Here is a 23,142-nt window from a genome sequence, read left to right on the forward strand (position 1 = left end):
GACATGTCTCAATGTTCTTCAGCCAAAGGTCACCAGAAGCAAATCTGTGGGCAATCAAGTTGGATTTATACTGGATACAGTGAGGGAGATTACACAGCATCAGGGATGATAGTGTCCTTGTAAGGTGTTAGAACATATACAGCCAGGAGTCCCCAAACTCTGAGCTTGGACCGGTACCTCCTATCATCAGTGCCAACATTAGATTAGAAATAAAGTATACAATAAATATACTGTGCTTGAAACATCCTGAAACCATTCCTCCCACCCCTAGTCCATGGAAAAATTGCCTTCCATGAAATCAGTTCCTGTTGCCAAAACGTTGAGGACCACTGATATACAGGATGTGGGCTTTGATTCTGAGAAGCATCCATGCAAGACTTGCCTACTCTAGACTGGGTGTTGTCGGGAAGCGGGGGCAATTCCAGGACTGGGCACCTCATGAGCCTCTGCTATAGGGAGGGCAGACTAGAGCGAGGACACAGCAGTGACTGGGAGGAGGCGGTGGTCTCTGGATCAGCTCAGGGGGAGGTTTGGTACATGGTGAGGGCACAGGGCTGCCTGGTTGATCTGAGCTCGGACAGAATGCCGTCGTGTTCTGGTTTTGTCTCTCTGTGTCACACATTCAGATGTCCTTGTCTGATGCTGATCTTCTGTGAGATGACTTATGTCCAACAGGAGAACAACACAGATGGGTGGTGAGCTCCAGCCCAGCTAGAGGATCAGAATGTACGTCCTAGGGTATGAGCTGAAGGTGATCTGTCAAGTGTTTACAAATGTAAGGGATTTTTAATCCCATGTAATTTTTGTAAGCATTACTTACCAGGACACGAGAGAACTGAAAAGATCTCAAGCATATACAAAAATAAATAATTCGTGTCCTTCCCCTCACTCCCCATTCACTCAAGTCCTTTACTCAGAAACAATTGCAGTTAGAAATTTCTCATTTTTCTTTCCAGAAAAACATACTGTTCATTAATGAATACTGTTATATCAGTAAAAGAGCTCAGGCCACAGCCTGGGAGAAATTATTACAAATTCACATATCTGATAAAGTGAAAGAAAAAAAGTGAAGTCGCTCAGAAGTGTCTGACTCTTTGCGACCCCGTGGACTGTAGCCTACCAGGCTCTTCTGTCCATGGGATTTTTCCAGGCAGGAGTACTGGAGTTGGTTGCCATTTCCTTCCCAGGGGATCTTCCCAACCCAGGGATCGAACCAGGGTCTCCTGCATTGTAGACAGATGCTTTACCGTCTGAGCTACCAGGGAATGATGGCTCATCATGGAAATCTGATAAAGGACATTGTTTTAGAATATACATAGAACTCTTCAACTCAACAAAATGAAAATAAGTATTTAAAAACAAAGTCTGAACAGACACCTCTTCTAGAAGACATAACAATGGAAATGTATATGAAAAGATGTTAAACATCTTATGTTGATAGGAAATGTAAATTACAAAGATAATAATGTGCATCACACCTGATGGAACATACACAATCCAAGAACTGGTGATGCCAAGGTTGGAGCAGCAGAAGGACGTAGAGCAGCAGAAACCCTCACCCACTGGGGCAGGAATAAGAAGCAGTGCAGCCACGAGAAATGAGAGTCAGCAGTTTCTAACGAAGCTACACAGAAACTCTCCATCCTGTCTACTGATCAATCTAGTATTTCTCCAACTCATTTGAAAACAAATATTTGCACAAACCTCTGCACACCAATGTGTATGTCAGAGTGCCCCGTACGTGTGGGCTGCACACAGTGATTTTCTTCTAAAGATCACAGGGTGGAAAGTGGGGAAGTAAAAATAGAAGTTCACAGAGAAACCTGGGAAATGTACCTTAGCCAGGTAATGAAGTGAACTTATTAGTGATATTCGGGTGGACAGTGTATACCCTTGGTGACTGGAGAATGTCACTCATCTCTGTGGTCCTCTTTCCCCAAACCGGTTGCCCCAGTACTGTCTCTGAGCAGTACTCCCCAAAACATCAAAGTCATCAAAAACAAGAGAAGTCTGTGTGACTGTCTCAGCCAGAGTAGCCTGAAGGAGACACAATTCAGACTTAATATGTGTCTTTGATAGGATCCTGGATCAGGTTAAAGGAAAACTAATGAAGTTCAAATAAATTCTGGAGTTTAGTAACACTGTATCAATATTGGTCATCAGCTGTGAGGCATGTATGATGGTGGTATAAAAAGTCCTCACACAGTGTGGGATATATAGTAACTCTCTACTAACTTAGCTACTTTTTTGTAAATCTGAAACTATACTTAAAAGAAAGCACAATTTAATATCAACTGGAAATGAACAGGAAGTAGAAGAAACAATTATCAACTTTCCAAGATGTGTTCATCAATGGGCTTCAGAGAGGAGACATGGAGAGAAAAGATGGAAACCCGAGATACAGGGAGGGCTCCAGAGCTCTCCTCTCCTCTAATCCTTGCTGTACCCTCCAGCCTGACCTCAGAGCTGCTCAGAAAGCACCTTCGCCCCCTTCATTGGACCAGGGCAGCCATCTCTGTCGGACTCAGACCACAGTGCACCCTCTGCCTTCCCTGTGCAGAACTGGAGAGGGAGAGTGGTCGTGCCCCCGTGTGGCCACAGGGCTGATGCCTGGACACCTGCGCTCCCCTCCGACCTCCTTCCCAGAGACCTGCCCAGGCTCTCCTCAGGCTCCCAGCGGCGGGTCAGTGCTGTGCACACAGCTGGTGTCCATCCAGTGTCAAAATCAAAGCCTGAACTCTCACCCAAAATACACCCTGACATGGACACTTCTCTCCCCATGAAATAACCAAGGACTTTGGCCTCAGAGAAAATCAGATATCAAGGCTGTAGTGCCAGGTTCAGGGTGGGGCTGACACACATACAGGGTGTCCTCATTACCGAGGGATGGGATCCTGAAGCCCAAGTACTGCCCCTTCATCTGGCTACTGCCAGCCTTATGGACTCTCCCTCTAGGGAATCAGCTCTGGAACCTCCATTCCTAGGTTGCGGTAGAAGAGGGGAGGAAAGGGAGGTGGAGGAGATCCCAAAGTGCCTGTAAAGGTGGGGAGGCTCCTGGACAAGTGCGGAGAGGCAGGAAACATGACATTATGGGATGGAGGCCTCGGGTGTGGAGGGAGAGGAACCCGAGAGGAGAGGGTGGGGGAGAGTCACTGTGGGGAGGAGAGGACAGGGAGGCGGGGTCTGTGGGGGGAGGGGCACAGGGGCTTCTGGCCTGGGTGCTGGGAGAGGCTCTATTTTCCACCCAATGATAAACACACTGGAAAAGAAAATGGCAACCCACTCCAGTGTCCTTCCCTAGAGAATCCTATGGACAGAGGAGCCTGGTGGGCTGATGTCCATAGGGTTGCATAGAGTCAGAAACAACTGAAGCGACTTAGCATGCATGCATGCATGTGTTGGAGAAGGAAATGGCAACCCACTCCAGTGTTCTTGCCTGGAGAATCCCAGGGACAGAGGAGCCTGGAGGGCTGCCGTCATGGGGTCACACAGAATCGGACATGACTGAAGCGACTTAGCAGCAGCAGTAGATAAACACACAGGTGTCAGCTCTATATTTTGCTGGTAAACTATACTTACGTTTTCCGTATTTTTCTGAAACTACATACATCAGTTCAGTTCAGTCGTTCAGTCGTGTCCGACTTTGCAGCCCCATGGACTGCAGCACCCCAGGCCTCCCTGTCCATCACCAACTGCCAGAGTTTACTCAAACTCATGTCCATTCAGTCAGTGGTGCCATCCAAAAATCTCATCCTCTGTCGTCCCCTTCTCCTCCCACCTTCAATCTTGCCCAGCGTCAGGGTCTTTTCCAATGAGTCAGTTGTTCGAATCAGGTGGCCAAAGTATTGGAGTTTCAGCTTCAGCATCAGTCCTTCCAATGAATATTCAGGACTGATTTCCTTTAGGATTGACTGGTTGGATCTCCTTGCTGTGCAAGGGACTCTCAAGATTCTTCTCCAACACCACAGTTCAGAAACATCAGTTCTTCAGCACTTAGCTTTCTTTATAGTCCAACTCTCACATCCTTACAGGTATGGTGTGACTCAAGTACAGGTGGAAGAAGGGAAAAGAGAAAGGGAGAGAGCGAAGGAGGTTAAAGGAATTCCTCTCTTCCAGAGAAATACCCCACCTCAGTCCCCACTCCACACACCCCCATACACCATGCTGGGCGAGGGGGTGGGGCAGGGAGACTCAAGGAAGGAATGACCCATTCTCAGCTAGGTCAGGGGCTACTGGGACATTGTCCACATATTTGCTAAAACATCGGGGACCACTGTGTCAGAAAGACTGGCCCAACAGCTTGGGAAAAAGACCTGCCCAGCTGGTGGCCATGAAGGTGGTTCCTGGAGATCAAAAGAGAGGACCTGGAGGGGAGCCTGGAGGCCACAAGGGTGACAAGGAGATCAGGCAAGAGTCTGGGCCAGGGGTCCCCCTGACATTTTCCAGAGGCAGGAAAATGACCTTCCGCCTCCCTAGACCTTCACTCAAGGACACCAAAGGGGGTACCCTTCCTCTCCAGGCATCACACACCTTCCACCCTTTGATGTCTCAAAGAGTACTCTTCTGCTCTGAGTCCTAAGAGCCCAGGACCCCAGCCTCCTGCCTCTCATCCCCTTCATGGACCTAATAGATAGAGACCTGATGTCTGAATCCCTCAGGGCTGATCCCTCCACTTTCAAATCTAACTTCTGACTCTGAGGATGACCCAGGGTTTGGGGTCAGGGATCCCAGAGAGGGAGGCTGCCCAGGGCCCCACAGGCCGCAGCTGAGCCAGGCCTCCAGCTGCGCAGAATCAGCCGGTTCTGCAACAAAATCCGGGGGCGGGGAAGGAGGGTCAGAACGGAACAAAAGCACTGCAGGCTCTTCTTAGCCGAGGTAGGTGTGGGGTCTGTCCTGGGGTGGGGGTGGGCTGGGGGAAATCCGCCTTTCTTGGTGGTCCTAGGGGATTTCGGTCAGAGGCAGGGACTCTTAGAGCAGAGGAATGCTTGAGTTCCTAAAGCCCCTACCATCCGAGTCCGAGGAGAAAATCAGTGCAAGCAGGTCGGTAGAGACCCTATAACCAAGAACGGGCTCCGATTGGAGAGTGAGAACTGGGAGCTTGTCATGAGTATCCAGGCAGAAAGGCCCCACAGTTTGAGAGGAGAGAAAGTGAAACTCCAGCGAGGTGGGGAACCCCTCTCCCCACTCGACACTTACCTCCCCGACCCCAGACATCACCTTCTGGCCTAATATCCCCATCGCCTTGCTTGGGACCTGGAACTTTGCCCTGACGCTGCTACTCCTGCCTGGAGGACCCTGTTACACTGTCTCCCAGATTCCTGACCCAGGGACTGGGTAAGTCAGCAGTTTAGAAAACTTGGTTTCAGAATCTGTCTATGGGCTTAGGACCTGGGACCTCAAAGACAATACCATTTATGTGTGTTATATCTGTGAACATTTACTGTATTAGAAATAGAAACAGAAATCTATTGATTCAACTATAATATTTAATAACCCATTACATGAAAAGATATTTTTATGGAAAATCACTATTTTCAAAATAAAACAGTATAGTGAGAAGTGATCTTTCTAGAGTTTACATTCTTTCAAAAGTTTGTATTCTTTTCTTGTATGTCTCATTAGAAGACTGAAGACTTTGCATATCTGCCTCCGTGTTTATTCTTTTTGATTGAGTATATGAAAAAATCCTGCCTCACAAAAATAGGTAACGGAAGTACGTTGAATAAAGTTTTCAGATAATTGTGGTTCCCAATTTGATACAACACTACAACTACACAAGTGGTAGCTTCTTAAAGGTTATTTTTCAGTGATAACCCATAACTATCACTGAATATTTCCAAATCTGTTGCACAGGAATCCAAGGTCTGTCCTGTACATTGAGGGAATATTGTATTAATGTGTGATTTTTTTAAGTAGTGTATTCTTTCACCAAGCTGTATAGATTTTAAAGTGTTAACATTTAAGATTATCAAACAATCACATTTGTTAATATCACCACAGTTGACACTGGAAAAGTGTGTCAGTACTGGGAAGCTGTCAAGATTAATTTTCTCATGAGAGCTTGCATTTTATCATTGGCAGAAACTAATGTCAGTTGATATTCTAGAAGGGAGAAGCTCCCATTCATTATGCCAAAATAACTAAATGTAAACAATCAGTTTTCCTGTTCTTCGTTCTCAAAGTGAAAATGGCATTCCATAAAAGAGGAGCTAAGTCAACTCAGAAAAACTATTTTCCTTGGGACATGGTACTTTAGAATGTAGCAGAAGGACTTTATGTGTACTTCCCATTTCATCCTATCAGATATTCTAAAATGTGGACTTAAGAATGGTGACTGTAGCAACTGAATAATTTTTAATACTACAACCTGGATATTTTTTCAGTGAAACTTGCTTTTCTATTCTGCAACTGAATGATGGTGAAGAATACAGGAACTCCTATTGCTGTTTGGTGAAATAGCCCCTATTTCTGCTAAGTTTTACCTCAGAGCAAATGTCAGCACAGTGAAAAAGGTAGGGGCTTCCCTGGTAGAGCAGTGGTTACTAATCAACCTTCCAATGACAGGGGACATGAGTTCAGTCTCTGTTGGGGAACTAGGGTCCCACATGCCACAGGGCAACTCCTGAGCCCATACACTCTAGAGCCCGTGCGCTGCAACTAGAGAAAGCCCCAATACCTCAATGAGGACCCAGTATAGCCAAAATAAAAAATAAAAATCAATAAACTTAAAAAAAGGTGAATACATTTTTGGTAATGTTATGAAGGTAGTTTTGACCCATAACTGGGTCTCAGAGACTTCAAGGGTTCCATAGAGCACACTTTGAGAACTTCTGTTCTGAGTGAAGCAGGCAGACTGCAAGCTGGCGGCTTCCCTTGTAACTCAGTCTGTAAAGAATCTGCCTGCCATGCAGGAGACCCAGGTTCGATTCCTGAGTCAGGATGGTCCCCTGGAGAAGGAAATGGCAACCCACTTAGGTATTCTTGTCTGGAGAAGCCCATGTACAGAGAAACCTGGAAGGCTACAGTCCATGGGGTCACAAGTCATGTCGACTTACCGACTAAACCGCCACCACAAGCTGGCACCCACCTCTTTGCCTTCTCCTCACTTCTGAGAATACCTCTTCCTGAACTGGACTCCCTGCCTCCCAAACCTTTACTTACTAGGGCTGTGCCTCTTGGCTCTCCTAAAAGAGAACTTACTCCTAGAAATCTGATGCCAGAGTGTCTCCATACACACAGAGAGTTGGATGACAGGTGTTTCCCCTTTGGGGAGGGAACAGTTTGTGCCTGAAGACAGAGAGAAATTCATTCATGACCCATTTTGAATTTGTTCATTTCAGTTCACTTCAGTCACTCAGTCGTGTCCGACTTTGCGACCCCATGGACTGCAGTAGCACGCCAGGGCTCCCTGTCCATCACCAACTCCCAGATTTTACTCAAACTCATGTCCACTGAATCGGTGATGCCATCCAACCATCTTATCCCCTGTCATCTCCTTCTCCTCCTGCCTTTAATCTTTCCCAGCCTCAGGGTCTTTTCAAATAAGTCAGCTCTTCACATGAGGTGGCCAAAGTGTTGGAGTTTCAGCTTCAGCATCAGTCCTTCCAATGAACACCCAGGACTGATCTCCTTTAGGATGGACTGGTTGGATCTCCTTGCAGTGCAAGGGACTCTCAAGAGTCTTCTCCAACACCACACTTCAAAAGCATCAATTCTTTGGTGCTCAGTTTTCTTTATAGAACAACTCTACCATCCATACATGACTACTGGAAAAACCATAGCCTTGACTAGATGGACCTTTGTTGGGAAAGTAATGTCTCTGCTTTTAAATATGCTGTCTAGGTTGGTCATAAACTTTTCTTCTGAGGAGCAAGCGTCTTTTAATTTCATGGCGGCAATCAACATCTGCAGTGGTTTTCAAGCCCCCCAAAATAAAGTCTGCCACTGTTTCCCCATCTATTTGCCATGAAGTGATGGGACCAGATGCCAAGATCTTCGTTTTCTGAATATTGAGCTTTATGCCAACTTTTTCACTCTCCTCTTTCACTTTAATCAGGAGGCTCTTTAATTCTTCTTTGCTCTCTGCTATAAGGGTGGTGTCATCTGCATATCTGAGGTTATTGATATTTCTCCTCACAATCTTGATTCCAGCTTGTGCTTCATCGAGTACAGCGTTTCTCATGATGTACTCAGCATATAAGTTAAATAATGAATTTGTTGGTACCAGCTTAATATGGATCCATATCCCAGACAGAAATGTAATCTGTGTGAGAAATAATATTGGCCCTTTGGTTTTAAATGGGTCTAATGCACCTTATTTGAAGCCCAAAATAGCAAAAATAATAGTGCTACTCAAAGTTCTAGGTCTGCACTTTCCATGTGGTAGGTGCTAGCTACGGAGCTATTGAGCACTTGAAATGTGGCTAATGTCACCGAGTTGAATTTTTATTTAATATCATTGAAATTGAAATAGCCATATGTGGCTAGTGGGCTTTCCTGGTGGCTCAGATGGTAAATAATCCTCCTGCAGTGCAGGAGACCTGGGTTCCACCCCTGGGTTGGGAAGATCCCCTGGAGAAGGGAATAGATACTCACTTCAGCAATTTTGCCTGGAAAATTCCAAAGACAGAGGAGCCTGGTGGGCTCCAGTGCATGGGATCACAAAGAATTGGACACGGCTGAGTGACTAACACACACATACCTGCCTAGTAGCTACCATATTTGACAGAACATATCCAAGTGCTTTAGTTTTCATTCTCCCGAGATACCGTATGACTCATAGATTAAAGTACACTGAAATTATCTTTATACATTTATATGTGTGGGTCTTAGACATCACCTTAAGGTACAGGAGGCCAGAAAATTTAATCTGCCTGCAATGCAGGAGATCTGGGTTCCAATCCTAGGTTGGGACGATCCCCTGGAGAACGGAATGGCTACTCACTCCAGTCATCTTGACTGGAGAATTCCAAGGACAGAGGAGCCTGACAGGCTACAACCCAGAGGGTTGCAAAGAGTCGGATATGATAGAGCAACTAATGCTTTCCTTTTCTTTAAAATCTAGAGTGCACAGATAGTAACCAAAATATAATCTATAACTTCACCAGTTTTCAAAAACACCTATCATTGGAGTCAATTTTGGTCTATATTACATTGAGACTCTTGATGTCGTTTTTGCTAACCTGGTAAACATAAGCAAGTACTTATGTTTTCACTTAGCCACTAGATAGTATTTATTGAATACCCCATTATAAAATACCCTGTAAGTCTTACATAATTATGAAATACAAAGCAGAAGATATAAACCCTAGAATTCCACCACCTTACAATTCTTTACCTGTTATTCCTCCCCATGGTGTGTGTAAAGTGGTACCTGCCCCCAGTTTCAGCTTTTTGTTTCCTTTCACCCTTGGACATCATTCTCCTCATCGTCTCTACTTAAATGAAAATATACATAAAATTTTCACAATTGTAGAATGAAGAATTTTCTAAGCCTGATCCAAAGATAAAAAAAACCACCAAGAAAAAAATAAAACTTTCTATGGCAACCACAAACTCACAGCCATGCAAACACATGTCCATAGTCAAATTCAAAGACACTTAAAAAATCTGACAGACAAAAGGTTAGCACGTGTCGATATTTTTCAGCCAGAGACCGCCAGGGACACACCCAGTTGAACACACTGTTTCCTACTGATACAGCCAAGGAGGGCACAATCGTGGGAAATCACAGGGCATTTTAGAATGAAAGTATAGAAAGGATCTGTTATTGCGGAATTTGGGCTTTGGTTGGATAAAAGAAATGTTTACTCTAAATTGAGTATTGCCAGGAAGCACGGTCAGTTACATGACTGGGTGTCCTAATCAGTCTTATCTATAAGGAGGGCAGGCTAGAGCAAGGGTAGAGCAGCAGTTGGTAAAGAAGCAGCCGTCACTCATGGTACCCAGGACAGGGGATGTTCATACTGTGTGAGTTGCACTGTATCCTGTGTTCTCTGCGCTTAAACAAAATTATGCATAGTCTTTCTTATTTTGTATCACTTTATTATGGTTTCAGTGTATCCTTGTTTGATATTGGTATTTTATAAAATATTTTATTTCAAAGAGAATTTCATGGCCTAGCTGTGAGCACCAGGCTCGCTTCAAATAATACTGAGGTCTAGCTGTGAGTGTCACCCCTGTTCCCTGGGGTCAGGAGGCTGATTTTTCTTCTTCCTTAAATTCAATATTTTAAAATTCTTACATTGCAAGTGAAAAATAAAGATTACAAGAAAACAATTTGGAAAAGAAGAAATGCAAATACCAAATAATATGCTATTAATAAATGGGAAAAATGAGAATATGAAAGGAAAAATGGAAAGAAATATTAAAATCTGTCAGCTTGGCAAAGATGAAAAGAAGGTAAAGGCTAGGAGCTTTAGTGGGTCTCCTAGGGAAAGTCAAGGCAGGGCAGGGTAAGCAGATTAGGATTGGCTGGTATGAATAATTTCAGCTGGCTTTGGGCTAGAGGTGGACTTTAGTTGTCTGGTACCTGGCCCTGGGATCGTTGTTGTTGGTGGTGGTTTAGTTGCTGAGTCATGTCTGACTCTTGCAACCCTGTCCTCTGTAGCCTGCCAGGCTCCTCTGTCCGTAGGATTTCCCAGGCAAGAATCCTGGAGTGGATTGCCATTTCTAGGGATCAAACCTGGGTCTCCTGCGTTGCAGGTGGTCGCTTGCATTGGGGGTGGCCTCCTCCATTGCAGGTGGATTCTTTACTGACTGAGCCCCAGGGAAGCCCCGAGGTCAGAGAGGCAGAGGAATATTTCCTCCTGGGTCCAAAGGCCAGGCAGGGGAGGGAGGGCTCTGGGTTGGTTAGTTTGCATATCAAAGGCTTGCTCCTGGCAGGGGAAAGCAATCTCTCTTCAGTGAGAAAGGTTTTTTAAAAAATTAATTGATTTTTATCTTTCAGCTGGGTCTTCTTTGCTGCACGTGGGCTTTCTCCACTTTCAGAGAGCTAGAGGGCTGCTCTCCAGTTGCAGAGCACAAGCCTCTCGTTGCCACGGCGTCTCTTGTTGCAGAGCGCAGGCTCTGGGCCCAGGGCTTCAGCAGTCACAGCACACGGGATCAGGTGCTCTGTGGCGTGCGGAATCTTTCTGGATCAGGGGTCATAAGAAATGTTCCCTGCATTGGCAGGGTGATTCCTACCCACTGTACCTCCAAGGAAGACAATCCCTCAACAAAACTTTCTTAAACAACTGAGCTATCAGAGCAAATTTCCCACCTCTTGAGCCCAGGAGTTCAAGTATGGGAAGTTCTTTGGCACCTAGCCTCTGCTCCCATGCCTTGAGAATGCTGAATTCCATGAGTCTTGATGAGACCATGTCTTATTACAGAAGCTGAAAACATACTTCGCTAATCTTTTGTTGTTGTTGCTGGGGCACAGGCAGGCATCCTATACTCTGCACTTGCCAGATTTTGATTTAGGAGTTAGTTATATGAAGAACTAGGGGCTCTTCCATCCACTAATTTCCTGACCCATTCCCTCCTCAACTCTTCATCTCATTTCTCTATCCAGGAGAACTATACTCATCAGCTGGGTCTGTGAATCCACCGGGATAGCTACTGCCAAACACGCCTCTGGCTCCACTCCCACTTATAACAATTACTTCTTCACCCTCTGCTCCCAACCAGATCATATCCAGTCTCCACTCGCTTGGACTCATGCATGTGTTCTGTTTATATGCTGACAATCCCTATGATCCTCTCAAGCCCCGCTGACTCCTTCACCTCCTCCCCATCTCACTGTAGCTACCAGCCATGTGGGGGTATGTGGACCCGTCTACAGAATTTGCAAACAGGCAGGCACACGTATCCCTCTCGCTTGGCACTCCACAACCCAGTGATGTTGAACAATTTTCTTGTTTTCTAAAATTAGCCAAATTTGTTTTCTGCTGCTTATAGGTAAGACTGCTAATTTAATATTAAGCTAAGTATCTATTTGTACTATCTCAAAACACAGTTAATATAAAATTTACTTCAGAACCAACTGATTTCCAAAAACTCACATACACCTGAACCTCACATGGCTTCCCCTCGCCCCTTCCTATTGCGAAAATTATCAGAACACAGCAGATAAAGGAATTCTCACACACATAGATTTAAGATCTATGAGATCTTAAATCTCATAGCATATCAAATGTGAAACAGGTATGAATTGCCAAATATTTGCTGTTTCCTCAGCTGCTTAGAAGGATGAAAGGAGGAATTACGGGACAGAAAAGGTGCTTTAGAAAAATCGGTATGAATGTTGTCATCAATTACTGTTTGTGGCAGGGGCCGAAATTCTAGGTACAGTCACTCGTTCTCATACATTTGTCTCAGGAGCAGATTAAGAACCAAACCAAAGGCAACAGAAGTGATTAATTAATAGTTTACACACATTTTAATAAGTACTTTAAAGACCCTCCAGCCATTCCCCTTAGAGAAAGAAGATCAACTATTACTGTTTTCATTACAGAGACAAAGCAGTGAGGACAAGAGACTCCTAACTCTGCCGTAAGGCTCTAGTCACCTGAGAGCTTTCACAAACCTAGTGGGATGATCCAGCTGAGGCAGAGAGCTGGGAATGATGAAAAGTAACAAAGGATAAATGAAAAAAACTGGGGCTCTGCCAGGCGGTCTTCTCTCAGGGTCTCAGTGTAAGTTTGGACCTCCTGCAGTTAAGCTTCAGGAGAGGGAAAATTCTCCCAGTGAAGGCAGATGAGAATTCATAGATGATCTCCTGAGTCTGGCATTGGTAAAGGTTACCTTCCCACCATCATGATCCAGAGCAACTCCAATCTGCCGGGGGCGGTAGGACAGGATCTGGAAGGGCTCAGGGCTGGCGCATATAGACACCCCAGCTGAGGACAGCTGCAGAGTCCAGAACCCCTCCTCGGGATGAAGTTGAGAAATTCCCTTCTCACCACTGGCTCTCTTGCCACCCCCACCAGGCAGAATTTTGGCCATATTCCATGTTCCTGAGACCATTCCCCCTCCAACTCCTCATTCTCCTCTCTATATCCAGGGGAATGATACCCACCAGTGATGCCTGTATTTCCACCAAGATGTCTACTGCCAAACACGCCTGTTTCCAGCCCTGTATCTCATTGCCTCTTCTTCCTCCTCTGCTTCCCAGCAGATCCTGTCCACTTTCACTTCCCAGTACACTGTGCCCCATGTGAAGCCCTTACTGCCCAGCACCCTGGGCTCCGGATCAAAGCGCTGACCACGCTGGCATTTGTTTATCCACAAGCCAGTGAACATCATACTCTTCCCATTTGGAGACACTGAGAGGTAGCCACTGGCTGTGTGGGAATCCAGGATGATCCTCACTGTGGGGACGTGGAGACAAAGGTGTGGCATCAGAGAAGCTACCAAGTGAGATTTGTCCCATCGGTTCTGGGCCTTTATGAGAATGGTGGGAGACTCCTCAGGGGGCCAGGACAGAGACTGCTTTTGACCTTGTGCTCAGACTATTAACAGCCGTATCTAGAAAGTATAAACACAGAAAATTCAAGGCCTCAGGCAGTGGGATGAGACTTGAGAGGGAAACCGATAAGGCCTGGGATCACTATAGCTGGGTAAATCTGGGGAAAGGTTTATGGTTTTGAAATCAAGATAAAGAATTTGGATATATTAGTCACACGAAGACCTTCCTCTTTAAACAGAAGCGCTGACCTGTGAGTAATGGACCTTCACAGGAAAGTTGCAAACTTCAGCCACTATCCCCTCCAGATATTCACTTTTCTTATATTCCAGATTCCTCATCAATTTTCCTAGAGTAAAAGAACAAAAGGACAATGTGCAATTCTATCTTGTTTTTTTTTTTTTCTTGAGTCACACTGCTTGGCTTGCGGGAAGACCAGGGATTGAATGCAGGCCGATGGCAGTGAAAGCGTGGAGTCCTACCCACTGGACCACCAGGGAATTCCCAACAATAAGCAATTTTAACACCACAGCTTCTAGGTCAAGTTCTCTTCTGTGGGCTCATATAACTTTAGATGATGACAGGGCACCATGAAAATTCAAGTGAAATAGAGAAAACAATTCAGGAGACGCTCAGACCTGTGCGATCTAAATTGGTTCTTGTAAGTATATATACCAACAAGTGCTGAACCCACCTGGTGCTTCATTAAAGAGTACCTTTGGGCATATCTGGAGAAGGAAATGGCAACCCACTGCACTATACTTGCCTGGAGAGTTCCAGGGACAGAGGAGCCTGGTGGGCTGCTGTCTGTGGGGTCGCACAGAGTCAGACACGACTAAAGCGACTTAGCAGCAGCAGCAGTTGGGCATCCCACTTGTTGTTAAACTATGTCCTAAACCACACTGTTTCTCTCCACTCTCAAAGATACCTCTTTGAGATTCATTCTCTCGGTATTCTTTAAATTGTTAAAAAAATTTTCATTGTGGTAAAAAAACATGACATTTACCATCTTTACTATTTTTAAATGTAAATTAATGTTCAGTTCACTTCAGTTCAGTCGCTCAGTCATGTCCGACTCCTTGCAATCTCATGGACTGTAGTACACCAGGCTTCCCTGTCCAATTCCCGAAATTGCTCAAACTCATGGCCATCGAGTTGGTGATGTGGTCAAGCCATCTCGCCCTCTCTCATCCCCTTCTCCTCCTGCCTTCAATCTTCCCAGCATCAGGGTCTTTTCCAATGAGTCAGTTAATCATTAATCATTAATGTTAAATATATTTAAATGCTATGCAGTTGATTTCCAGAACTTTTCCATTTTGAAAAACTGAAACTCTATACCCATTGAACAGCAGCTCCTCATTTCCCCCTCCTCTCAACCCTGGGAACCACTAATCTACTTTCTGTTCCGATGAATCTGACTACTTTAGAGACCTCATGTACATGGAATGATATATTACTTGTCCCTTTATGACTGGCTTATTTCACTTACCCTAATGTCCTCGAGGTACATCCATGATATAGTACGTGGCACAATTTCCTTCCTTTTTTAGGTTGGATAGTATTCCATCATCTGCATATGCCACATTCATCCATCGATGGGTGTTTGGGTTGTTCCTACATCCCATCTGTGGTGAATAATGCTGCTATGAACATGAGAGTGCAAAGACCTCTTTGAGATTCTGCTTTTAATTCTTTGGAGAGTGGGAATGCTACCATATGGTAATTATATTTTTGATTTTTTGAGGAAATGCCACACTTGTACCCTCAATGTTTTGAGATATTCTCCCAAAGTTCTTTTTACCTCACTGTTAGATATGAAATACCTTTTTACCATCTGGAGACCTCTGTCTGTGACTCTATTTTAGTCTGGGTTCCATTCTTAGACTATCATGTGGTTTGGACTTAGATTCCTTCCTCAGTGTCCCTGCCTGGTGTGAATGACACACACAGGAGCAAGGAACTCTGAGAAGTCACAGCCACGCTCAGAACCTAAGGACACATTATAGAGAAAGAAAGAAGGCATCTAGGTTCAGAATCCCCTCCTTTGTGATTGTATTCTGAGTCCTTTCTCTGAAGAAAGAAGTATATCTGAAAATTCTCTGTCCAGTTTTTGAATGCAGGACTGATTGGCTTTTCAACCCAGCACTTCTTCCGGGGTACCTGGAGATAATGACGTCACAGTGAGGACTCCTGAGAGAAAGGTATGATTTCCCACCATCACCACCTGCACATGCACATGAGCACTAACAATAGACCAAAGACGCAGAGAGGAAAAGATGATTTCCCAAGTGGTCGGTTTCAAGCTAAGAGTCAAAGAGTAGAATATAGAGTTCTGAAGAAAGGGTCATGATCCAAGGATTCTCTACCCACCAAAGTGTCATTTATGGACAGTATTCCAAAAGAAAGTAAGCCATTTTCCTCCTTTGAAAGACTTTGAAACATGCTACTGATACTACAAGCTCTAAAGATATTACCTGAGGATATGAACCAGACAAACTAAAATTAAGCTTTAAATGTACATTTTTAAAAGCATTAAATTTAAAATTGAGGTATAGCTGGGCAGATATATAAACTAAATCCAAAATGAAAAAAGTCTGGGATTTTGATCTTATTATCAAACAGGATTAGATTCAAGGCAAAAAAATTATTAATGAAACAGAGGCTATTTTATGGTACTAAAGATTATGATCATCAATTAAGATGGAACTCACCTTAAGGATCATACAGGGATAAAACATCAAAATATAAAAAGCAATATGCATGCATGTCGTTTCAGTCCTGTTACTCTTTGCCACCCTATCTACAGTAGCCTGCCAGGCTCTTCTGTCCGTGGGATTCTCCAGGCAAGAATACTGGAGTGGGTTCACATGCCCTCCTCCAGGGAGGAGGACTCTTCCTGACCCAGGGATCGACCCTGCATCTCTATGTCTTCTACATTTCCAGGCGGGTTCTTTACCACAAGTGCCACCTGGAAAGATCATATATATATATATATATATAAAGTTGACATAGTTTCCTTTTAGCAATGAATTCTTGCCCATAGTGTATTCTCACTATGAGAATAGAAGAAAAATGGGCAGAAACTCATTGCTAAAAGGAAACATTGGGTGACTTTTTTCTAGCCTATGACATATCAAAATAAAAAAATCAGCATCAACACAAGATACCTAAATAACATAATTACTAAGGAAAGCCGCGTGGACATATATCAAATTCTATTCCAAGGACAGAGAGAATGTAGCTTTAGTTTGAATGTTTGGAACTATCCAGAAATTCACAACATACAACACAGAAAGCCTCAGTAAAGTCCAAAACAGTGAATTGGCGGCAAACTCATCTAATCACAAGAGTTAAAACCTGTGAAACATTAGAGTATTAGAAACTGCCCCCTTCCGCCCACCAGCACCACTGACAGAAGAAGAAGGTGAGGAGATTCTCTGAAGAGGCTCTTACCTGGAGGAGAAGGTCACACAGAGGCTCCCCTCCTTTCCTGCTCCTGGCTTACCTGTGCTGGATCCCGTCACCTGCTGCCTGCAGGACCGTCCTGGCATCGGGCTGGTTACAGACAGACCGTCAGTTCTGGCGTATTCGTTGCTGGAGTCGAAGCTGCTCAGTACGGCCTTGCCTCAGCCCTCCCTGCTTTGTCACCACCGACCCTCCAGAGCACACCGACCCCCACACACCAGCCCTGAGGCGATGGGGTCACAGTAAGGTTGGACCACGTGGGCCAAGGTCCTCTCTCCACCCCTCAGCTCACTTCCCACACAAGGACAACACAGATTAGCAGGGGTCCAGGGAAGTCACGGACTGGCACTGCCCCTCTTCAGGGTGAGAGGTTTAGGTCACCAGAGCATAGACCTCATGTCCCCAGCAGGGGGTGGCGCTCCTGGCACACAGTAGTTTCTCCATCAGTTCCCTCCCTCCTGGAAGCTGTTTCCCAACAACCAAGTATAGACTATGTTGCACTGACAGGTCATTCTACCCCGCTGTGATTCCCTTGGTGTGGCACTCACTAGGACCCAGTACCCAGCCTGACATATAGTGACCACATAAGAAATGATTGGTAAATCAGTGTGGGGTTTTCTTCAGCTGACTAATACATGCATAAAGTCTAAAAATTCATATGACATAAAGGGTTGCAGTGAAAAGTAAATTTCCTCCTCCATCCCATCCTAAATCTTTCCACATTCCTTCCCTGGATAAGGTAAGTGTTACAGTTTAGATAGTCTTCTAGAGAGAGAGTCCATTTTGTAAGGTATTTTTCATACATTCTATCTGCAACTTTGTTATCAATTAGCAATATATTCTGAGACTATTCTATTTTTAAAATACAAAAGTAGTTCAGTTTAGATATTGATAATATGATTCTTCACTGCTGATTTTAAAAATTTAAGTATAGGAAAAATCCTCCATCTTCCATAATAATAGAATTTTTTTCTAGACAAAGTCATCCAGATTTAAAATATACTCATTCTCCAATCTTTCTGAGGCTACTTGTCTTCGTGGCTAATTTCTGGCTAATATGATGGAGCAGATGTAAGTTTTTGAATTTTGATCTTCAAGGGAAGAAACTTTTCCTCCTTCCCTGCTTTCCCTGGATTCTCCCAAACCATGAACGTGGTCTTAGGTTCCTCGCGTCATGCCAATAAAGCAACGTCCCAGGGAGAGCAGAGAGGAAAGGTCACAGGAACCTGGATGCCTGGACAACCTCTTGTTGCAGGGCCACCCTAATGTTAAGGTGTTAGTCGCTCAGTAGTGTCTGACTCTTTGTAACCCCATGGACTGTAGCCTTCCATTCTCCTCAGTCCATGGGATTCTCCAGGCAAGAATACTGGAGTGGGTTTCCACGTCCTTCTCCAGGGGATCTTCCCAACCCAGGGATCGAACCCGAGTCTCCTGCCTCGAGGGGTGGTCTCTCTACCCACGCAGAAGAAGCGTGGAAGCCCACGCAGCCCTGCGGGGCCACCCTAGCAGCCTTGGAACTCCCTGCCTCACTGTCCCGGGAGATGCACACCTGCTTCCCTCCTGGGAGACCAGTGTTACTTGAGTTCGACTGCACAGAGTGAGTTAATACATATCGGGAGAACAGGATTCTCAGCAGTGTGTGCTCGCGATGGTCTGTTCTGAGATGAGCAGAGATGTAATTACAGTGTCACCCTTGGCTCCTGAGACATTACTATGAGCGGGAGGAAGGGAGAGCTGGGCTGGGGGGGCGGTCGACACGGGGTGACTGGAGATGTCACCCTCGTCATCTCCCAGCCGTGGGGTCTGACGGGGGAGGGTTGGTCACCAGGTATCCGTTTGGGGTGTTTGTCTCTTCACTTTCCTTCCTGTCCTCTTTACAGACAATTTCCTTCACATTCCAGACAGGAGGAGGATCTGCTGGTGGTCTCTTCCTCCTTGTCCTCCTGTCTGAGGGCAGGGCCTGGGGAGGCTGAGACCTAGAGGGGCAGCTTCTCAGGGAGAGAAGGAATGCGGGTCACTTATCCTCCTTCTGGAATCTCTGCTTCCCCAGTCTGGCCTGGACAGCCAGTTCTGAGAGAGCTGATTCCCCAGCATAAGTGAGGCATGTGGGGGAAAGAAAATAATGTGCATCCACGTGTCCCTCATAGCTTTTTTCCCTGTGATCCCAAAATGTACATTTATTAATCTCCTAATTGTTACCAGAGAGTCAGTAGTCGAGCTGATGTTCCAAAAGTGAGTATCCTACAGGGGCATGGCCACCAGAGGAGGGAACACTGGGGTCACCTTAGATCTGCCAACCACAGGATGACACTGGGATCATCTGTCCACGTGGCTTCTCACAGAACTAAGGGTAAGAATGCAGAGACTGAAATAAGCAGAGAGTTCAAGTCCAAGATTTTGGGACTCACTCCACACGTATCCAGATCAAAATTATGTTCCAAAAATACTAGTGCAATCTTTCAGGTTATTTGGAATTAAAAGAGAGAACTTTGTAGGTAGAAACATAAAGGTAGGAAATGAAAAGAAAGTAGCCAGGTTGAGATTTACAGTTGTCTCATTATCACTGGCAACTATCGTGCCAGTTTCTGTAGGAACCATAGTGGTGAATTAACTGGATATGATGTGATCATCACACTTGTATCCTTTAAGTCTTTGAGAATGACATTAACTTCTTTCATTATCCTCAGGACACAATATTGCTTTTAATATCCTGTCTTGGCTGAGCTTTGAAGGTTTTTTCAGGGTCTTCCACTAAACCTTTCTTCCTAAAAGTTGTCTTACTCCACAACAGACCCACACAAAAATCAGCATGCTGGTTCTTGCCAACTCCAAATATGTCTATACCAGTGACTCTAGGTGGAGAAATTGCCAAGAGGATGTATAGATACAGAGAAGCCGTGAGATGTATGTGGCCCTAAGACAGGATGCACACCCCATATGCCTCACTTATACTGGGGATTCGTAATTGCAGGCAGGTATCAGGGTCAAATCTGACTTGTATCCACAGACCTAAAAGGATCTAGGTGTTCCCTTTCATCAGTGAGTGAAATAAGAACAATGGCCATTGGTTCCCATATGGAATGATGTGGGGAATTACTGTTGACCACAACTGCTCCATACTGCAGGGTATGTCCTCAGGGTACTTAGGTTCTCTTCAGCAAGTGAGTTCTGGGTGTGAGAATTGGCTCAAGTCTGGAAACTAGATAAGGGACGGTAAATTTCTATTAGGCAGCTGGCTTCAGCCTTCAACTCATTCATTTTTGATCTATTAATATAATACTAAGCAACACTCTTGTTGCCTGTCCATCTACCTTGCCTCTAGAAACATGACGATCTATTAACCATTTCCATAAACCCCTTAGAGTTAGAATATCCTGCTTCCATCCTGACATTGTTGGTTAACTGAAAAATTTGGTCCTTGTTCCTGCCTTGCTGTCACCTCTTCCCCTGCTTTCTGGGATCCTGTTATCCCCACTGCTGCTGCAGTGTTATCTCCTAGATCAGCTCTGCCTACACAGGACAGCGAGGTTAATACTGCTCACTTGTTCATTCCCTATTGCCTGATGAATACTTTCCTTTTGGAAATATATACCTGGGTTTTTTTTTTTCCAGTTTTTTTTTTTTTTTTTTTTTGCAGTTTCTAAAAGGAAGATTTATTTGACAAGTTTCACTTAGCGCAATACACCTAAAAGGAAAATCACAATACAATGAAAAATTTAACTCAAGGCCTCAGAATTTCATACAAACACCAAGACCAAAATCCTAAAGTATTTGTATTGCGTGTCAAATTTCCCCCATTAACTTAAAAAAAAAAGCTTAAACTTACGTGCCAGAGGTTATTAAATGAAACGAGAATTAACAAACATGCCAAATGTTTCACTTTTAATTGTAGACACAGCTCCTATATTGAGTTTTACAAAAAAGGATGTCTTTCAACATGCATCCAGACAGTGTTCAATGTAATGTAAGAGCAACATTTAACATAATTCAACTGCTTTAACCTAAATACACTTACTGCTTAAGTACATCCTACAATAGAACTAACTTGAGAAAAGCTGAAAATTATTTAACAGTAATAGTTTACCCAACCTAGTTGTTACATCCTAGATGAATGTGTGTTCAAAAATACTGAACCTTAAGTCTTTAAAACAATCCTGATTTCCACTGAGAGTAAGCATAAATCACAAGCTTGTATTGCAAAACTGTTAAAACTTAAGTTTTTCTTTTAAAAAACATTGACCAAGGTCAGCGATCAGGATCGATCACATCCCCCATCCACCACTCATACTGGACATGCCAGACATACCTCCCATTCCGTTCACGCCCACAGACGTTCGGCTCCCGCTACTGTAGTAGCTGCTGTTCACTGCTCCTTGGCTGCCATATCCACTCATGCTGCTCTGGCCACCATAGCTGCCTCCATAACCACCACTCAGCTGCTGGCTGGCCGGGCCACCATAACTGGACTGGTTTGCGTAAGCACCACCGCTTGCTCCTGCTGTAGAATTCAAGAAGAGTTCTACATATCTGTGTTGCATATTTGCTTTGTCTTTTGACATAGCTGCCACAGCATCTTCATGAGTTGCAAACTCGACATCTGCTTCACCAGTTACTCTGCCATCAGGACCAATTTCAATATGTACTCTCACAGGGTTGAGTGGTGAAAAAAAATTATAAATGTCATTCTCAGTAGCTCTGTAAGGTAATCCCCGCATGTGTACACAGTGTCCTGTTGTGCTCTGGAAAGTAGAGCCACCATCCCCGTATCTATGATCTGACATTCCTGAAAAAACAGTAATTGAGGTCTCTTCCAAATCTATCTGACCCAAATCCATAGCCATCATTATAACCATTATAATCATCATAGCCTCCATAACCTCCACCATAAGCACCACGCCTCATCCTTTCAAAGCTAGCTCCTCTTCCAATGCTGTTATACCCTCTGCCAGCCCCAGGTCTGTCATAGGGACCTGGTCGCTGCATGGCCATAAGTTTTCGTGGTGGATCATAGTGAGTTCTAACTTCAGCTCGACTGCTCTTAAAGATTTCGATATACCTGTGCCCTATTCTTTCCTTGTGTTTCTTTAGAGCCTTTTCAGCTATTTCCTGTGAAGCAAACTGCACGAAGGCCTCCCCCGTACTCCTCCCCTGGAAGTCCACTGGCAATGTTATCCCATTTGGCACGATTTCCAACCCTGAGAAGAACTGAACAATTTCTTCCTTGCTACATCCAAAGGGGAGTCCTCTAAGCTGTACAAAGCCATCATTGGCCGTGTCAGATCTATTTGGACCAGTATGCTTCAACACCCAATCCATTTCAGCCTTGTTTGACTTGAATACTTCAACATATCTCTGTCCCATAGTTTCTCTGTCTTTTTTCAGGGCCAATTTGACTTCATCTTCTGATTCAAGTTCAACAAAAGCCTCGCCACTCGGTCTGCCTTCTCTGGTGTAGATGAAACGAATACCTTGAGCCCCATTTTGAATTTTGCAGTCGGAAAAAAACCGCTGCACTTGGTCTGCAGAGCAAGACCAAGGCAAGCCCCGGACCTTCACCACGAACCCCTCACCGCCTTCGGTGCCCAGCATCATCGTCTCTTAGTTGGTGCTGGCGTGGAATCAGACTGCAAGACGGGGGATGGCAGTCAGACCTGCTCACACAACTTCGGCGCGGCAGAGACGAAATCCCAGTTTTGTTTTTATACCAGCATGCCTACTTCTCTGAGTTTTTCATGACTTTCTGTACAATTGCCATGATGGTTCAGGCATCAATGCTTCATTTAACATGAGCCGTAGCACTTGTTGTGGCAAAGGGGCTTGAAGTGAAGTATGAACCATGCTGCGTAGGGCCACCCAAGACAGATGGGTCACTGTGGAGAGTTCTGACAGAACGTGATCCACTGGAGGAGGAAACGGCAAACCACCCCAGTATACTTGCCATGAGAACCTCATGAACTGTATTAAAAGACAAAAAGGTATGACAATGAAAGATGAGTCCCCCAGGTTGAAAGGTGTCCAATATACTACAGGGGAAGATGGGAGAACTAAAAGCCCTGGAAAGAATGAAGTGGCTGGGCCAAAGCAGAAGTGATGTTCAGTTGTGGGTGTGTCAGGGGATGAAAATAAAATCTGATGCTGCAAAGAACAGTACTGCATAGGAACCTGAAATATCAGGTCTAAGAATCAAGGTAAATTGGACATGGTCAAGCAGGAGATGGTAAGAATAAACA

At 44.7% G+C, this 23,142-nt stretch overlaps 2 protein-coding genes across 2 annotated transcripts in view; both read right to left on the bottom strand.

The window, feature by feature from the left end:
• LOC136151411 (BOLA class I histocompatibility antigen, alpha chain BL3-7-like) overlaps window positions 1–23,142 on the bottom strand; it is a 50,986-nt gene that overhangs the window by 7,975 nt on the left and 19,869 nt on the right. The gene's annotated exons all lie outside the window — the stretch shown is intronic.
• LOC136151407 (heterogeneous nuclear ribonucleoprotein H-like) lies at window positions 20,557–22,579 on the bottom strand. Its single transcript, XM_065912503.1, is given in 2 exon segments — window positions 20,557–21,696; window positions 21,698–22,579. Coding segments are annotated over 2 exon segments (1,329 nt in total). The 5' UTR covers window positions 22,505–22,579; the 3' UTR covers window positions 20,557–21,174.

Source organism: Muntiacus reevesi, chromosome 20 (assembly GCF_963930625.1).
Source record: "Muntiacus reevesi chromosome 20, mMunRee1.1, whole genome shotgun sequence".
NCBI classification, from domain to species: domain Eukaryota; kingdom Metazoa; phylum Chordata; class Mammalia; order Artiodactyla; family Cervidae; genus Muntiacus; species Muntiacus reevesi.